Source organism: Apostichopus japonicus, chromosome 16, assembly GCF_037975245.1.
Source record: "Apostichopus japonicus isolate 1M-3 chromosome 16, ASM3797524v1, whole genome shotgun sequence".
Classification (NCBI taxonomy): Eukaryota; Metazoa; Echinodermata; class Holothuroidea; order Aspidochirotida; family Stichopodidae; genus Apostichopus; species Apostichopus japonicus.
The window spans coordinates 19,951,240-19,970,336 of record NC_092576.1 but is presented as its reverse complement, the minus strand read 5'-3'; the positions used below and the strand labels follow the sequence as shown (position 1 = coordinate 19,970,336).

Sequence of the window (19,097 nt, the reverse complement as noted above, 5' to 3'; positions counted from 1 at the left end):
AGCTCGAAATGATATTTAAGCGTTACGTAGACAACAGAACGCTTCTTAAACGGGTCACTGTAGTAGAATTGAGAATAGTTGCTTAGTTTTGGATGAAAATAACGTTAAGATTAACTTTCTGTCTCATAAAAGGCTGAAGAAGACTTGAGTTGCAAGGAACCACGGATCATGTCGTCTGCCTCGTATCTATGCACATTGTGTACAGTCCTGATAAGCTACGTGCGTTCCAGTTGCAGTTCATTTATTTGAAAGAAAATGTCTCAAAATGGAATTTTTGGAACTAAAATTGCGGTTAACATTGAAACAATATACTACTCTGCTAGATTCCGTTGTTCGCATAGATTCACCTGGAACTTGGTAGTTATGAGATCATGATAATATTTTTTTTGTAGAATATATATTTATGAAGTACTATAAGTGTTGAGTGCTACTAAGGAGCACGTCACATGACCGACCATGGTTGGTACGTTTATGTGCGCGTCCCTTTATTGACATACTCGGTCCAGATATTTATGTATACGTCGGTGATCTCGTCCCTGTACCTTCATCAGTCCCTGCACAGTTTCCTTGAAAGACATTTAGTTATCTTACTTCTGGTCCCGCTGCCTCACTGCTAATATAACTATGTACTAACAATCGCATAGCATTGTAATTCAATGGCAGAAGTAAACGAAATGAAACGAAACTTTTCAACTAAATTGAGTTCCTCTCTGGAAGGTATGCAGGGGCGTAGGAGCCGGTACTTCACGGCGCAAAAAAAAAAAAAAAATGAAACATACTTCAAAATGTGTTTCAGAAGATTAGTCGGGTGGCAGGGGTCTTGTTTTCAAGCTCGGGAAGTGCCATTTCCTGCAATCTGGGAGACATTTTTTTCAAAATGTTCTCCATTACGCTACGCGCAAACCATGGTGGCGCGTAGCGTAGTCTGACCTACCAAACGTCCCCCCGATAATTATGATAGATGGCCACACTCTGATCTGCCGTACCAATCCCAAATAGCTTCCGACAGTCATAATGACTGTGTTGACGTTTATAATTATAGTTTGTAAGAACACTGTCTGAAAGCAATGCAGTTTCCGTGCTTGGAATACCTTCCATAGAAATTAGGTCTCTCTTTCTGGCACGTCACAGACACCTTGAAACGACAAATGATGCCAACTTCCCTCAAGTTAAACGTCTGGCTGAGTTGGCAAGGCCAGTCAGCATGAAAGAGAAATTTTTTTTTTGGCATTTCTGTCACCAAAGTTGCACATCTTTTTGGTTGCTATTTTGCCTCACAGGTGCCATCTCCTGCGATCTGGGGGGTGCTGAAATCTCAAATTTTCTCTGTACGCTCCGCGCCAACCAAGGTGGCGCTCCGCTTAGATAGTAACCTCCGGCCCCCCCACAAGAAAGAACAGCTCCCCCATGGCCCCCCACTCAAAAAATCCTAGCTACGCCACTGGGCACGTGCCATGTGTTTTTGTGCTTATTAGTCGCTACGAAAGAAGAATAGGCTATCTCAAGATCCTACAACTTGTGGAGCCCCACCAGGGTTGTGAAATAAATCCCACAGAAATTGGATTTCTCTGTCTCACATCTATGCCGACCTCTGCACTAGAGAACAACTGATAACGTTTGAGCTTCATGTGCATTCTCTTCCCCCACCCCACCCCGAACCCCCAAAGAGCCAGGTATATATATATATATATATATATATATATATATATATATAGATAGATATAGATATAGATATATATATATATAACTATATAAATATATATAACTATATATATATAACTATATAACTATATAACTATAACTATATAACTATATATATATATATATATATATATATATATATATATATATTGCAACATTTGCAATATTTGACATCTAATGACACCAAATGACTTTGACCTCATAGAAAACCCATGGGCTTCTTTTATCAATGTGGTTCATATGCACATAACATATGAGATCTGCTCAAGCATACTTTCTCGAGGTATCATGTTTACAAGGATTTCTCAATTTGACATTTGTTAACCCCAAATGATCTCCACAAAAAAGCAGTGGGTTTCTTGTACTCAATGTGGTTCTCCTACACACTATATGAAATTGGTCCGGCGTTCCCTTCTTCAGATATAATGTTTATAAGCTGGGCGTCACAAACGCACATACGCCACCATGAAAGCAAAGGTTATTATTATCATCGAAACCAAAAGGTTAGGCACCAGCTTTTACAACTGGTCTGATAACCATTATCAGTGTTGCAACTCATACTTAAATTAAGTGAAAAGTAGACGGTAAAGAAATACAATTTTCGTAATATCATAATCTGATTTCAAACATAAACCAATCATGGTTCACAAACCAGTGTTTTACTTGGATTTGGAAACGTGCGACACAGGAACGCATCTGCTCAAAACTGTTTGAATGCAACATATAAAAACTAACGTCCTCACATACACTCCTATGATTAAACCTCAAGCCAAATAGCTGTTATATGACCTTTACGATTTTTAACATTACTAGACCCCATTGTTGTCACTTATAAACTAAACTACTATGTCAGAGGTATATATATATATATATATATATATATATATATATATATATATATATATATATATATATATATATATATATATATATATATATATATATATATATATATATATATTGTCCAACTCATCACTTTTGAACATTAAATTAGTAAAACTGTCGAACTTTACATATCAGTTCCTTTCTCCCTAAAAGACACACTAAACAGTCTCAATAAATATGACACAGGTGAGCATGCAGGTAGTAGTATGACTTATACAGCTTAACCCGGGACTTACTGTGCGGGATGTATTTGTTGTGTACGTTATTGGCGTTTAACACACAACGTTGTGGGAAGCCGGTATGACATCGCTTGACATGCTATATGCAGAGTATATAAGAAGTTCTTCCTGTGGGTCTTGTCAGGTGGTATACCATTATTTCCCTGCTCTGCTGGAGAAATGCTGGCATGTCAGTATTATTAATTAATACATTACCGGTTTCCTCAGCGAATTGTCAAGTGTGATATTTCCTACTTTAAATCGCTAAATCCTATATTTAGTCATAGTACAGGGTGTCCAAACTTGATCCAGATGAGGCTATTTGGCATGTTAAACACTTTATAGTGAACATCAGGTTTTTAATCTGTGCTGTTTTAGTCGTGATACATTCAATTATGAAGGAGGCTGCAATAATATTTTTTCAATAGGCTTGAATAGAGGGTTCCCTCTATTTTGATATCAGCAGCTAAAAAATGTTCTAATGCTTGTTATGCACATATGAGGTGGGTGGGGAAAGGGAGAGGGTGGGGCGAAGGAGGGGCATGCATTTGCAGATAGCATGTCATACTTGGTAGACTCTTGATTTCTCCACTTATTCTTTAACAAATATCAATTTGTAAATGTCCTGTTCCGTTTCAGTGTTCCTTTCACAGGCTTGCAGTGTAAACCCCTTCTGCTCGGACCTGCATGCAAAGCCTGAGTGTTATGTATGACCACTAATTGACAAAGAGTCATGTCAACTTAAAGGAAGTCAATTATGCATTCAAAGTGATAAGCAAATTCAGTGCAATATCTTTCCAGTTACACTTTGAAAAGACGATTTATTATTACACACATATATGGCATACTCTGCTCAACATTGAGTCATGAGAGCCTAGAATGAGCCCATGCCAGGTCTTAGAGGAAGACAGAATGCAAACATAAATTATATCTGTTGAATTTGGGTTAGTATAGGAATTCCTAGAATAAGACTAGGGGTACCATACACAGTCACCGATAATATAGGTGTCACACCACAATTAGAGTAGTGCACGTCCACCTGAGAGGTTAACCATTTATCGGAAAATAACCCTCAAGTGACCTGCTGTATTGGATCTATGGGGGGGGGGGGGATTTTCTGATTCATCATTAATTCTTTATCTGCTTGGATGTTGAAGAGGATGACATAAACTACTGATGGTATTAAAAATGGAGGATTGAAGGTGATTTAAAAGTTTTGGTGGTAAAACGAGAAGATTCCGCAGAGACAGCTGGCAGATGGGTTGGAGAGCATGATGCTAAACTTTGAACATTTCTAGCTAAAAATCAAAACGGTCATGGTGGCAAAAGTTGAATGTGCTGTAATAAGCCCGATGTGCTTGTTTTAATATGTACCTTCTTACTTGATTTTAGTAGGTCGGTGAGAGCGAGCGTCGGTAGTCTTAATGAAGAAAGCAAAACTGAAAGTTACATTCGCGACAGTACGGAACTGACAGACATCAACTGAGTTAAATGGTATGCATACACGATTAGCATACAAGGTTGGCTTATAACGATTTTAACCTATTTTTTAACCGACTCCCTCATTACTTCTCAGAAAACGCTGTAATACAAAACTTTAACAAAATAGAAAAATGCAGCTATACATCACAATGTACAAAATAATCTATGAAAACGGATAAATTACCAATAAACTCGACACCTTACTCCTATGTCATTTATTATGAAAAAAACACACCACGGTTTAACCAATGTAATTATCGACATTGAATGCAAAATGATGTCATATTTGTTAACGATATATTTAACCCTAATGGTCACTTTCTACTTGTGGAGAGAAATCTATTAAGAAAATCTCTGTAATTATTATTCACTCTCTGGAATTTTATGACTTAGTTAATCCAATTTAGTCATCTTGGATATTGGTCTTTAATCAAATTTCTTACAAACCTTTGTAATTCTGTTAATAGTTTTAACTATTTCTATTTTTTGGCTCGGTTTTCGAAAGTGAATCTATCTACGATCGTTTACTCCAGCCATCGTGTTATCCATGATGTAAAATGTTGAATGTTGACTGCATTATTGTTTTAATTGTTGTTGTTCTATTGACGTTTCTGTTCGATGGTTTCAGTATCGTCTGTTCTACATAAACATTGACACAGACAAATATTTACATTAATATATTTCAATGGTAAAAAAATAAAGGGACTCCCATTAGGAAAGGTAGCATGGATTATTATAACATCATTTTTCTGTACAAAAATATGTATTTCAAAGAAATATGTTGGAATGTATTTGAGAAATGTATTGGTTTCCTTGGTTTAAATTGCCAAATTTTTCAATTTAGCTGATGTTGATATGAGAAAACTTAAAATCTTATTTCCATTACCTTTCTCTACCTTCAAGTACAAATGACTTTTTTTCTTTCTATATTGATTTTCGTCATATGAACAACAAAGAGCAAAAAAAAAATCCACTCATACGATACAGAAAACGCTGTAATGATAAAAAGTTAGAGAAATACAAAGGCAACCACATTATTCAGTAAAAAAGAGAAGTACAATACCAAATAAACTTGAAGTATACAATTAGTATAGACCAAATCATTTTGAACGCTGTTTCCAGACCAACCACAGAACACTTCAGTACATAATCACAGTTCAAAGGGCATTCGATGACTTCAGCCATATACAAATTATTAGAATGGTGTGCGTCTGTCTATGTTCTCAAGTTATGAATATGAAATGATAGCGGTTTATGGGGCAATAACTTAGGGTATACTGTACATAGGGAAGTCGTTAGAATGAAGTACATGGTTGCGTACATATTTGTAGGGGATTCTGGAAGACATCGTGTTCGAAAATAGAGTAATATTGTGTTGTACCTTGCAGGAGCCATGTGTATAGAGTTGATCAAATGAGTTTAGACCGATGACTGTATAATCTAAGGATACTCAGTTATAATGATAAAAAAAAATCATTGACACCAAATAATAGAAATATCGATATTTGAAAAGATCATCAACATATAACCTGGTTCTCATTCAGTCTAACTATTTTTAATCAACAAAATTATTTTGAAGTTTACTTTATTCATTCGGTGTGCCATCTGAGTAGTATAGTTTACAAAAAAATGTAAAGAGAAAGAGAGAGAAAAAAGAGAGAATAATGAGATATTCTTTGTCTTTCCATACGTCTCTATGAAACTGCAATTTGAAGTATTGAGACAACAACCATCCAAACAATACCGATACCAAGGGAGATCATCGACCACAACTTAGCGCTTGCAGAGGCTTGCGCGGCACCTTGTATGTCACCACTACTGAAAAGGCTTCTCACCTTGACAAGAAATAAACATGGAAAGATATAAATAGACATTTTATCATTTGAAAAAGAAGACTGTTAAAGCTTTTCTGTCACTGATATGTGATATACCTGCGTATGCCTATACCCACACGTACTGTAATGTAACTTCTTTATGTCATTAATATCACACAGGCTGTAACCACATATAAAATGTCAACATGTACCTTCTCCTCTCCCCAAAATTTTCTTATAAATGCCTTACATATATAACACACGCACGCAAAGTCGTATAATCAATTGGGGTTAAAATTATGAAGATCATAACAACATTTTGAAAAATGAAAACTCATGTATCAATATTATAATAAAACTTAAAGTCCATGACTCTATAAAAATGGGACATTTTTTTTCTCTCTCTAGTACGAAGGTAGGCTATGCTCCTGCGTGGACCAACCTTCTCTGCCCAATACCCCTACCCATACCCCTCGCCTCACTCACCCACCCTTATAAATGTGACATCATTGACTATGTGCACTACTTTCACTATGCAAAGAAAAATATCAGACTGGGAAATGGGGTCCAATTTGCAAGTTTTTTTTTTCAAAATTAAAATGATGACACTAAACTATTCGCCGGCGGATTAATATAAACGGGATTATATGGGATTATAGTACTATTGAACTGGTAATAAAGAGTTATGCACAATTAACAAGAGACTGCTATAAAGTTCTCCAATAGGCCTGCTGAGTCAAACTTTAATTAGCTTCTAAAGTTTTACGCAAGTTTTAATTTTTTGGTGGGGGAGGGTGTTCGGTGAGGGGTTTGGGACGGTGGAGGATGAGAGGGTCTGACCTCTCAATACATTCTCATGATGACTATTTGTTCTAGCATATTTATGTGCAACACTGAAGATATTGAATGTAGGAAACCAAACAAAGGGTTATAAATCTGATCATTCTGTACTAGCCAGGAATATGCTAGGGTGACAATGATCCTCATAAAATACTTACTTTAGCTGCAAATACAATAGCCACGATACCAGTAGGTAAGAAACAGCAAATGGTGACCAGAATGGCAAGTACCAAGTAGTCATTAGGTTGTACCTGGGTTGTACGAACAATTGTGACAGGAGCAGGCTGTGTGGCGGCAGCGACATTGTTGATCTATATACGGGAAATATAACAAGATTAGCTACTTTGCATAACAAACTATACATGTAACAAATCATATCGGGGTACTATCGGCCATTAGTTTATCATAACACTATTATGTATGTAACAGTGTTATGATGTCATAAGTAACCACTATTGAGTAGTATTGGGCACGCACACACACTTCCCCACATTCCAGCTCGATATAAACGACACCATGGCCACATTCCTCCATGTTCAATCCTGCACTCACCCGTGATCTGCTGGTATGGAGTAAGAAAATGCCAATCAAACGGAGAAATATTTATAACCTTAGTGAGCTCAGGACTATAATAACTCAAAGTATATAACATTACATAGGTGATAATCCCGTTGTTGTTGTTTTATAAAGGAGAGCCAAATATTCCATGATTGTGGAAAACAGTATTGAGATTTCAAATATGTGTAGGAATGTCTACATAAATATCAGCATTTAATATTATAATAGAAGTATGGCGACTTACGTAATTATTAGCGAGTCATATTTGAAACTAACATGCCGAAGACAGCGAAGGAGAAGAAAAGACATAAATCTAAATGTATTTATATATATTCAAGAGTATCGTAACAGTAGCATGCCTATATGTTACAACATATGCGGGAATATTTTCAACGTATCTAACATAAATGTTCAAATGTATTGTCCTTATAGTATTAAAAGTATTTCATCACTTTAAGTAGACTATCACGGCTATATGTTAAAAGGTATGGCGCCTATAGGTTTCAAACTATCTCTTTCTCTTTCCTGTCTTCGACATGCCAATTGATGACACGCCTATGTGAAACTCCTAATGGATATATAATACGCTAAAGTTGGTATTCCACAATAACATTGACATCTCATTTCAGGTTTCGATTGTACGAATCGTTTGGCTCTCCGTTGTTTCCTTTGATAATTACGAATGCTTGAAAAGTTGGTACAGAACTTTGAAAGACTCTATTAAAACAAGTCCTGAGGTTTTCAGCGTACTTATAAAGCTGTGGAAATAATTAGTTTTGTATAATAAAATAAATGGGTCGATATATTGAGATATGGATTGGAAATATGCTGTGATAATGTTTGACAATATTGCTAATAACAAACGTTAGAACATCTGCCTCTGAATATTCCTTTGAGAGATACAATTAAAAAAGAAATAATATTATCATTGCTTGTAGCCCTAACTACATTTTCTCCATAGTTAATATCAGTCTTATACGTACCACTGTAACTTGTTGTTGCTGAGGCGGATAACCTTGTTGAGGCGGGTAACCTTGTTGAGGCGGGTAACCTTGTTGAGGCGGGTAACCTTGTTGAGGCGGGTAACCTTGTTGAGGCGGGTAACCTTGTTGAGGCGGGTAACCTTGTTGAGGCGGGTAACCTTGTTGAGGAGGAATTCCCGACTTGCTATCATATGGAGGAGGCTGTTGATCTGGAATATTTAATGTTGAGTGGATAACATTGTTTCGTGCATTTGTTAACCTATTACTCCTAGAACTGGGAGTATACAGCGACGACAGTTTGACCTTTTCTTGCAATGTATCAAAGTATGAAAAAAGTATATTATATCTAGTGTCGCTTACGTTGTGTCTCTCTTTAACCAAAATGCTAACGAAAATGTTTCCGATACTATTTATTCTACCCTGGCACATGTGATCTATGCAGTGCATGTCTGGTACCATTTTATATTGTAAGAAAGCAAAGAAAGAAGAAGGAAGTTTCTGAAATACACATCAGCTATATTTAATTTAGATATACTTTTAGAAAAAGTAAATGCTGCTGCAAGAACTGAGTTTACAAGAATGGCAAATAAGATTCATTACAGTATTAGAATCACCCTCTATATACTGAACTAAAAAGTATCCTGCACAAATTGAGCAGAAATCTAAGAAATCCCCACAAAATACCAAACGTAAGTTTACAGTAACTCATTTATGTACCATGCTGCTTTATACATTCCATCCAAGCACTTAGAATTTTTGTTGTAGTCTGTTTCTTATATCGTTTTATGTATTAACTTTTGTATGTGTAGATGTATTTTATATTATAACCTATCATCTTAACATTTTTCCCTTTTATACTAGTTAATGCTTGGACTGTTTGTTTAAGTCTGTTTGTTATATCATTTTATGTATTAACTTTTGTATGTGTAAACGTATTTGATATGATATCCTATCATCTTAAAATAAAATCACTTTTTATACTAGTTATTCTTCTTGTTGAGGTATTTTATGACTCCTCTCTATAAATTTTATACGTATACTGGAGGGAAAATACAAATACAAATAACCAACACGAATTGTTGTTGACCTGCATGCTTTCAATGCTAATGTGACAAAGTCCAAATATGTTAAAACCCAATAGGCCTACAGTGCCATTTTAAACCAAATGTTTGATTTGCCTTGCTTTCACTGTATATAGTGTGGGGTTTATTAAATACACTTCAGAAAAAAAAATTCATTGTGCGCGTGCTTTGTACACATTTCATATACATCACTGTCATGCAAGCCAACTTCTCAAACAATGAGCACGATATGTAAATAAGGTTGCATATATAGAATCAATTCAAAAGGCGTGTTAATGGTGCATTGAATGTCTTGTTCAGAATTATAAGGAAGTGGTTTACTTTGTATAACTATGCCATGAAAAGAAAACCTTCAGATATAACTCTTTTTTTTCAATTCTAGGGTTTAAAAGAGGAACTAATTCAATCCTTTTTCTTAATTTCCGGCATACAAGGTAAACGTTTTACGCCGAAATCGGTATTTTCTTCACGACCGGAGATTATATACTGACGACCAAAAATATGGTTCCGTCTTAAAACTAAATGCAGTGTTACTTATTGTTACGACCAAAAATGCGACACAAAATTCACTCAAAAACTAACTTACCTTGAATATTTTTGCAATAATCATTCCACCGTTTTTCAATATTAAAGTATAGTCTATCTGTAATTTGTAACGCTGTCCTCCAACTCCTAGGCTAGGCTCGGTAGTATGATAATGCCAATACTTTTAACTATTGTTCTTTAGCCTACCACACCCACCCCGTTTAGTATATAATTTGTTACGTTTCAAAATGTATGTGTATGTGATTTGGCAACGGCCAACGTGAAACGCGCACAGTACTGCGTTAACTACATGTCAATATAGTGAACTGTACTGTTTAGCCAAGCGTTAATGTTAATATATCTTTGAACGTTTAATTATAATAATCATTCATGTAATGAGCCATTCCTACATTACGAATAAGTGAGAAGAGTGGGCTATGCATTGATAATCTTACAGAATGATTTTTTGTGTAAAATCAATCAATAAAACATGCAAAAGCCAAGTTACCATGGTCATGATTGTTACAACAGGAATTTTAAAAGTTACTCCCAAATTTGACACAAAAAATCCCCCAAAAAAGTTGCGACCGTTTTTCTCGGACAAACGCGAACCTTAAAGGCATATGCTACTTCCACAAACTGTCGGTCAAATTATCAAGCTTATTTTGTAACCAAAAGCAAGAGAGGAATGTGAATAACGTCTCAATGTACATTCGCACACATACTGTCATCATCAATATTTTCAAGTTGATTGTTTTGAACTAGGCTGACATGCTGTCACTACAACGGTTATAAACTTATGTTAATCAACGAGAATTCATTAATATTATAATGATACGTTCGCTTCTAAGGTGGATAATTGACGTCAAATGTTCGAACGAAACAGTCAGTTGTGGAGGCAGAAGAGAGGTTATGTTTCTTGACTGAAATAACGATAGGATTGTATTTCTGAATTAATTGGCCAGATAACAAGGGCGTCTGGGGTGTGCCACCATAAATGAAAACTGTTTCAAACGATTGCATTGACGGAGTCTTTAATCGTGCCTATATATGATTAGCACAAGATATTGCAATATAGACCTAACGGTTTTAAGGGTAAATTTAATCATACGCATTTATTTATTATGGCAGTACCTACTATATACTAAAATACAAGGGCGTAGGAACCGGGAGGCTGGGGGGGGGGGGGGCGCCAGCCCCCCAGTGAAAAATATCGGTGGGTGGGCGGAAGTATCATTCCGCCCCCACCCCCGCTTCGCAATTCAGAAAACCCCTTTTTCATTTTTATATCCTGTATATCAGGGAGTGATCGAGTCTAATATAACACTCAACAATTAAAATAATCTGTCATGATTTTTTCCAATCTTATTCTCAACATGGTGATGACTTGTTTGTGCGGTTGTGGATAATCATCAGTAAGTAACTAACTGCCCTTGGTGCTAAGAACTTTTTGGCGGAAAAAAAAAATCTCATTTGGAGCACCAAATTGCATCTAAGGCCAGGTGAAAATGCAAAATTATTTACAAAATGGAGTGGGTGTTGAAGTGTGCTATATTGCACCAAATTGCATCTGAGGCCACCCGGAAATGCAAAAAAATTCCAAAGGTGAAGGGGACACCCCCTCCCCTTAGACCACTCCCCCAGGCCGGCCATCAGTCTTCAGCCCCCCCCCCCCCCCAACTCAAAAGTACCTTCCTACGCCACTGCTAAAATATTGGACTGTTGAAAGTAAAGTGACATGCTCTTTAATGACCTCGATATGTTTCACAATTATCGAATACAATTACACAGTAGTTAAGCCATACCTACACATACACTGTAGTTAAGCCATACATACTAGAACACTGTATTAATGCCATACCTACAAATACACTGTAGTTAAACCATACATACATATATACTAGTTAAACTATACATACAAATACACTGAAGTTAAGCCATACCTAATACAACATACAAACACATAACAATTCAAGTAAAGGCAATAATGTTAGCATCCTCCTTTGTACAATAAAGTGTGACATTACTGCTTGATATGAGTGGTCTGCAGGCCATCCATGTGCATTACAATTTACATTTTAAAATATTCATTATAGTCATCGTCATCGTCATTGTCACCGTCATCGTCATCGTAGACGTCATTGACATGATCGTTGTCATTGTCATATTTCATCGGCATTGTAATCTTGTGCGCCATTGTGTGTAATATACCATATTGAAATATTACGTGGCATGAATTATGTATCGTACGTATGTAAGTACACTTGGTTTCTTCAGCTATTATGAACACGTATTGCGATATTGTATTCATAAAGGAGTTCAAATTTAATAATGTTAACTCTAACTCTAATTATTCACTATCTCTTTTTTTTATTTACAAACTTACCAGTCATAATGAATAATGTCTTCCGCTTAGTAAAACCTGCCACCTGGTGAGAACGCTTACGCTTCGAATGTGTTATAGGAATGCTTTATAAAGCCGTGGTATGTTATCGTTATTTCAAAGTACGATTGAAAAGAAACTATATAGTGGTAATGTATTTGTCTACTCTGGTGATAATATCCACTTTTCAAACTGAATATTCAGTTTGAGGAAACGTTATTGTGGCTGCCTTAAGTATCAATAATGTTGTATGTTTGACTCAGTAGTTTTGTTCAGCTTTTGAAAGTTCACTGAGCAGAGTAAAAAGGAAAAAGAAGAACACTGCAAAAGGGGAAATTTACAGTAAGGTAAACAGCACAAAAATTGATGGCGTTCTTCCTATCTTTTTTTTTATATTAATGATATTAGTATAATGGATATTTAAATGACGATTTACCCATAACTACAACCCCCGCTACATATATATATATATATATATATATATATATATATATATATATATATATATATATATATATATGTATATATATATATATATATATATATATATATATATATATATATATATATATATATGTGTTGATACTAGATGAGACTAGTGTTCCACTAGTCTCATCTAGTATCAACATATATTCCGCTCTGTCCAATGGACATAGAGCACTCTGCGCCAAGATAGACGCCAACCTACTCTATATATATATATATATATATATATATTCATATATATATATATATATATATATAGCTGCAGTTATAGAAATCACTTCTGATTTTATATCGACTAATTGGTATAAGTTACATTTTTTATGAATATCACATAGATCTTTCTTTTATCAATAGTATTTCTAAATCAATTTTCTTTCCTCAATATAGTTGTTTTCTGTTAAATAACCATCACAAGCTAACAAGAAGCGATTATCTCAAGTTTTTAAATTTCAAAACAAGTTTGAGAGCTAAGACAGCGTGCTTGAGAAACTTGTGCATTACTTAAAGGAGAAGTAAAACCTTGCCTTTTCTGCATAGAGATTACTGTTTTGCAGTACGATCTTTTCGACAGAAGCAATGCGAATGCTTGGAAACATTTCTTTCAACCTTAAAGTTCGATTTGATTGTCACCCAAGGCATTTGCCATTTGTTTGAATTCCGACAGTTCCTGCCCGGTTCATGACGTTAGCGAGCCACTACATTGAATCCATCTAAGCCAAACATTTCCTATATGCGCCGTTCACGATAACTAGGGCAATGTGTAGTCAAATTATACTTCCCAAACGCTTTCCGGGCTCGGAAAGATTTGCAAAAGAGAGAATATGGATGCATTTGGACTTAGCTGCAATCAAATCTAGCCTGAATACACAGTAGAGGAACTGAGACAACGAGACCTAGAGCTAAACATATCACATCTGTGGCAGAAACTGGCAATTACTATGATTCTAGTACTGCCAACACTAGTAACAGTTCTGCGACGGAGGGGCTAGCCTGGTGCTTCTGCCCCACGTAACCATACTTGGCACTCCGGCATTTCGCTCCAAGTTCCGAACGCCCTTCGAGTGCATTTGTACAATTCATATGCAGAAAGGGGAATTGTTTATCTTACGGTGTGATTCGCTGACGTTATTTTTGAAGCGCCTTCGTTACATAATTGCCGCCAACACAGTAGGTGCAAGCAAACATTAAAAAATTCCTGGAACTTCGGGGAAAGGAAGTTTTGACTGTTTATTTCACAGAGTGTGTAAGAATATTGACTTCTCTCTACTATACCTCAGGGTTTAGTTCTTCTTTAAAAGAGGATATGATCAAAATGTGAAGGCGCACCGGGTATTAAAAATACATTTAATAAGCGGCTGTAATTTTAATTGTGTCTTGCCTACTTGATTTTGTGGTAAGTTAGAGATCATACCTGCATCAGCCTGGCACATTGAGACTTGATCAGAGATCACCTGAAAAAAAATCAAGCGGCTACAGTAAAGTATTATAGGAGAATATACCATGGTACATTGTGATCCAAAATGTGAAATGAAGTTCTTTAAAATTCTTGGTTAAGTTTTTTTTTTCAGAAATGAACCTTGGATTTGATGAGTGACGACACATACTGAAGGTAGAGCTCATTTAATGTTACTATACTTACATAAGTCATCATTATTCCAGCTTCATACTCATAATCTACATATTTGCATGATCTCTTCATAACACCAGCTTGTCCAGCTAATCGATGGGGCCCAGATGCTTGTGATGGTATATGTGATAACTGCTATAACGGAGGCATTTATGATGAGAACAGCGGAAAATGCATTTGTGCCCCTGGGTTCAAAGGAACAAATTGTGAAGAAGGTAACAATTTTCTTCATGTTTTACTGAGAAATATATATATTTGATGAGAAATATATATCTGTATATCTTCATGACAGAGAGGGAGTCTGCATAATGTGACTTGGAATCGGAAATGTAAATAACATTTATTCCAGCTCACTGGTAACCCACTTCGTATTTCATTGCAAAAACATGATGATGCTAAAGGGAACCAAGTAATGGCTTAAGTCTACTGTATCAAAAGCGTTTGACCTTGTATCTTGTATGTAAAGGTGTGATGTTGGTAATTTCAAACCATCACCTACCTTATCTGCAAATTAAAGGCAGTTCTGAAACGGTGATGCTTTAGGCCGTATTTGTACACCAGTGTGTTTAATAATTTAAAAATCCAAGTGTTTGCCCTTGGAAACAATGTTTGTGATTTGAGAAACTTCCCTTTGAAATCATAATTGAGACAGTAAAAGCCTTGTGAGCCACTGCATGTTGTTGGTGTTTATCTAGTGATTTGGACCCCCCCCCCCCCCATCGCTAATCCAGATCATATACTTGTAGGTTTAATAATTGCAGAATACATTCAGGTTGTCTTAATTTACCTAGAGTATCAAGAATGGTTTATGAAAATCCTACATGTTGCAGACAGAACCTTATTAGGTGTATTATTTCAATATCAATAACGTTCGTAATTTAATCTCACAATTGCAAAACCTCAACATAAACTCTTGTTGTTCAGCGGCCTGTTGATGATTCTGAGATAAGTGTCAAGAAAAAACAGAATGACTCATTCAATCAAGTTTCATTGAATTGTAATTTGCACCGAATATCGATTGGATTTAGTCATTTATAGTCAACATATGATTAGGCTGAATAAAAGGGTTTTCTGGATCATCGCATATGGATATCATCAGTGAAATACATGAAATGGTGTATTCACCCTGTTTTGCTATTTTTAAATCAATTCCTCACTTGGTCATGACACCTAGGTCAATTTTACTAGCCTCAGTATGTGACATTGTTGAATACAGTTGAGAAATCAAATGCTTATAACCATACATTTTTGCGCTTGTTGTTTCTGTTCTTTTGCTTTTAAGCAATGAAATGTTTTGCACCTGACTAAAAAAAATTGCAGCGTCTAAGTTGGCTAGTGAAGTTGCATGCCCTTTTGGGAGCAGCACTGAATTTGTGATTCCTGAAACGTTACTAGGGCGGCATTGTTATTAATTTATATTTTCCTGTTAGAATGTGGAGGTAACAGATATACAGACACGTGTGAGAGAAGATGTTCCAGCAGTGGCGGTGCTGACAGTTGCAGTAGATACCTCTTCTGCCTAGCCCACCCATATGGATGTAGCTGTAACACAGGATGGAAGGGGTTGGACTGCCTTACCGGTAGAGCTTTACTTTAATATTTCAACATTTGTTCCTATTCCATCATGTTGTGTAAAGATTTTATCATTCCTTCTTTATAGAACTAATTTAGTGATGTGTAGGTTTTGGAATTTACATTTTGATTGACATAATCCAAAAGGGAAAAATAGTGATGGTGTGGGATGGGCGGGGTGTAGAGGTAGTAGTGGTGTTATTGTAAAAGTCTACACTCTTCTTTCTATCTATTCATGCTATTCAGTAGGTGAAATTTAGCAAAGCGATCTCCTTTTCAATGACTTTGTACAAAGAACAACTATTACTACAACCCTATTATTTATTAGGCTACAATGTAAAACCACAAAAATATAGTCTAATTTAGATAAAATAAACTGATCATCGTCCTTTTTTGTATTCATGTTCATTCTTTAAGTCATATATTAAGAATACAATGAAAGTTCCGAAAATGTTTAATAAAATGAGAAATTTCCGTAATGCATTTTAAGACACAAGAATATAGCTTTCAGATGGAAAAAATACTGTTATATATGTGAAACTCCCCAAAGAATCACCAAACTATAACATCTAAAACAAACATTAAAGAATGAGAAGAAAAACTTACGGGTCGTCAGTATTGTAATTTTTTCCAGGAGTGGAATTTAGGTGCGAGGGATGGAATTTTGGTACTAAATTTTGGACGAAATTTCAAACACCAGGTGCATATGTCATTTTAGCAAGGGATTGTCAGATCCCCACCCCGGACTTCTGCTGAAACTTGAACAAATTGTTCCATGAGGGCTACATGAATTCACTGATGATGAAAAATGGTCCCTCCATCAGAAGGTCAAAATACGGGCCCTATTGGGAGAAATGAGATAGACATCTATGACCAAAGGAAGATCCAATCCTGTTTCTTATGTATGCACAATTAGAAAGATGCAACTCGATCTCCATAAGATGTATGTCAAGTAAAATGTCTGGCATATGGAATATTCACACAGTGCAAAGCTTGGTGTGAACCTTGTGACCTATCTGCAACCGTTCCCAACACTTCCTCTCTTATTTGGATAAACCTCGATCAGAATGATGACATTCACTGATGATGAGAAATGGTCCCTCTATCAGAAGGTCAAAATGACATCACCCAAAATTTAGCGCCATACTATTTGCGGTTTCTTACACAAGACCAACTGATGATTGACTCAAAACTCCCATTTGCCTTAAATGTGTTACATAAATCTGTTTGTGTGATTTGTTTCTCTGAATTTGAGAGATCAAAATTATTCATATTTACTCCAAATTGCCAAATATTCAGAGTTAAGGAAGACTTTGTACAACCTTTTCCAAAGAATGATAGGCACCAAAGGTTGGATCATTAATGTCAAATGAATTTGTCAAATTTCATATTTCGTCTGCCAATGGGTAACATGTGGCAATGCAGATTAAATAAAAAAAGATATTTTACACTTCCCAAAAAATATCAACTTTTTAACTTTACTCCAGGTATGTAGTTTTCAAAAGTTTGAAGATTTTGAATTTCATATTAAAAGTAGCTGTAAATAGACTGAAATGTAACATTTTTTTATGGTCTTTATACTGTACTACCTTCTTGTTTTGTCAACAGGATTTTCCTCTTTTTACAAAGTACTGTACATTATTATAATCAATTTCTGTAGAGCCTACTAAAGTAGCCGCATGCAATGTTGAAGATAACTTTCATTAAGCTGTGTCTAACTAGGGTCCGAATTTCCCCAAATATGGTAGAGGTACTAGGTACTTTGTTTTGTCATTGAATGATTTGATTCAATCATGTTAACTGAGCTGTTGCATGTTTGATATTCCAATTGGTCAGATGGGACTTTTTAAGAGACATATTGATGGTTACTCAATGATGAATATTAAAGTACTGAAGAGGCAGCTGCCCACCTACCGCTAGCTACCGCCGCCTCTCCTCCTGACCTCATAGGATGTAATCCTGAAAGGTTGAGCGATTTCCATTTGTAGCTAAAATGCAAAGATTAAAAAATTTAGTGGCTTTATCTTCATCTCTTATAACATGGATTTGGTAGATCACGCTTCCTATTTTGGAAAGACGCATAATATCTGAAGTTATCAATTAGACATTTTTCTACATCTTTTGATCTCTTAATTTTGTTGTACATGCATCATTTTTATTGAATCAATTTATGTATCTTGTTTGTGACAGTTCAACTAACACTTGTTCAAATGTGTGTCACATTCCGTCCCTCGCACATTCGGAGGTTTTGGCTATGACCCGTTTATGTTATCACAATAATTAATAAATATTAACTTATGCAAAAAGAAAGTATGGGCATAAATTAAAGAAAAAGCAATCAGGTCAGTTGGAGTTTAGCGTAGGCTGTAACATCTACCTAACATTCACCCTTCTCAATACAGGCTACGCCAGGCTAGGCTACTCAGATACTTTGTATGATACAATATCTCACAAGGGGAATACATACTGGGAGTTGGAAGTATGTGTGTGAGTGGTTTTCTCTGCTATGTAGGAAATTGATAGTAAAAGTGTTTTGAACTATGACATGAAAGTAGTTAATAGAGGAAACAAATTCCCATAAGTTTCAATTTCATTTAACTAAGCAATTCGTTTGCTTTGCCATCAGCATGTGATTCAGGAACCTATGGAGCCAGCTGCCTACAGACCTGTCACTGTCAGTATGGGCAGTGTGACAGATATACAGGAGTGTGTACAGGATCACCAGCAGGCTGTAGTAGTGGATGGAGAGGAACTAATTGTCAGGGTTAGTAGTGTTACTTGATGGATATTGATCCAACATGACATTTGATACATCATTAGTAGGAAATGACTTGCTCTGATCTCAAACCTTCTCAACCGCGGTAAGTTGCAGCTTCATTCACATAGCAAAATAGGTAAACACTTTGTAAAATGAGGATGTGTTGCAGGATGCCATGAAACA

The 19,097-nt window shown here is 35.9% G+C and overlaps 2 protein-coding genes across 3 annotated transcripts; one reads left to right on the top strand and one right to left on the bottom strand.

Moving 5' to 3' along the window:
* Positions 1–2,753: 2,753 nt before the first annotated feature.
* Positions 2,754–12,778, bottom strand: LOC139982771 (proline rich transmembrane protein 1B-like). 2 transcript variants are annotated; one of them, XM_071995859.1, is made up of 5 exons: positions 12,475–12,778; positions 8,640–8,690; positions 8,482–8,603; positions 7,099–7,251; positions 2,754–6,121 (listed from the first exon to the last, which is right to left on the bottom strand). In XM_071995859.1, exons 1-5 carry the CDS (start codon positions 12,479–12,481, stop codon positions 5,981–5,983), a joined length of 474 nt encoding a protein of 157 aa, XP_071851960.1. In that variant the 5' UTR covers positions 12,482–12,778; the 3' UTR covers positions 2,754–5,980. The 2 variants fall into 2 exon arrangements, with proteins under 2 accessions (XP_071851960.1, XP_071851959.1); XM_071995858.1 differs by having other exon boundaries at positions 2,755–6,121; positions 8,482–8,690; positions 12,475–12,777.
* LOC139982772 (angiopoietin-1 receptor-like) lies at positions 12,163–18,973 on the top strand. Its single transcript, XM_071995860.1, has 4 exons — positions 12,163–12,342; positions 14,665–14,799; positions 16,015–16,164; positions 18,783–18,973. Exons 1-4 carry the CDS (start codon positions 12,321–12,323, stop codon positions 18,923–18,925), a joined length of 450 nt encoding a protein of 149 aa, XP_071851961.1. The 5' UTR covers positions 12,163–12,320; the 3' UTR covers positions 18,926–18,973.
* The last annotated feature ends 124 nt before the right edge of the window (positions 18,974–19,097 follow it).

Excerpts from the sequence above, each read along its gene's own strand:
- LOC139982772 (XM_071995860.1), top strand. The coding sequence starts at position 12,321 with ATGAATTATGTATCGTACGTAT. Across the intron at positions 14,800-16,014 it reads AGGAACAAATTGTGAAGAAG|AATGTGGAGGTAACAGATAT; the intron begins GTAACAATTTTC and ends TTTTCCTGTTAG. Across the intron at positions 16,165-18,782 it reads GGGGTTGGACTGCCTTACCG|CATGTGATTCAGGAACCTAT; the intron begins GTAGAGCTTTAC and ends CTTTGCCATCAG.
- LOC139982771 (XM_071995858.1), bottom strand. Across the intron at positions 7,252-8,481 it reads AGCAACAACAAGTTACAGTG|ATCAACAATGTCGCTGCCGC; the intron begins GTACGTATAAGA and ends TCCCGTATATAG. Across the intron at positions 6,122-7,098 it reads CTATTGTATTTGCAGCTAAA|GTGAGAAGCCTTTTCAGTAG; the intron begins GTAAGTATTTTA and ends TTTCTTGTCAAG.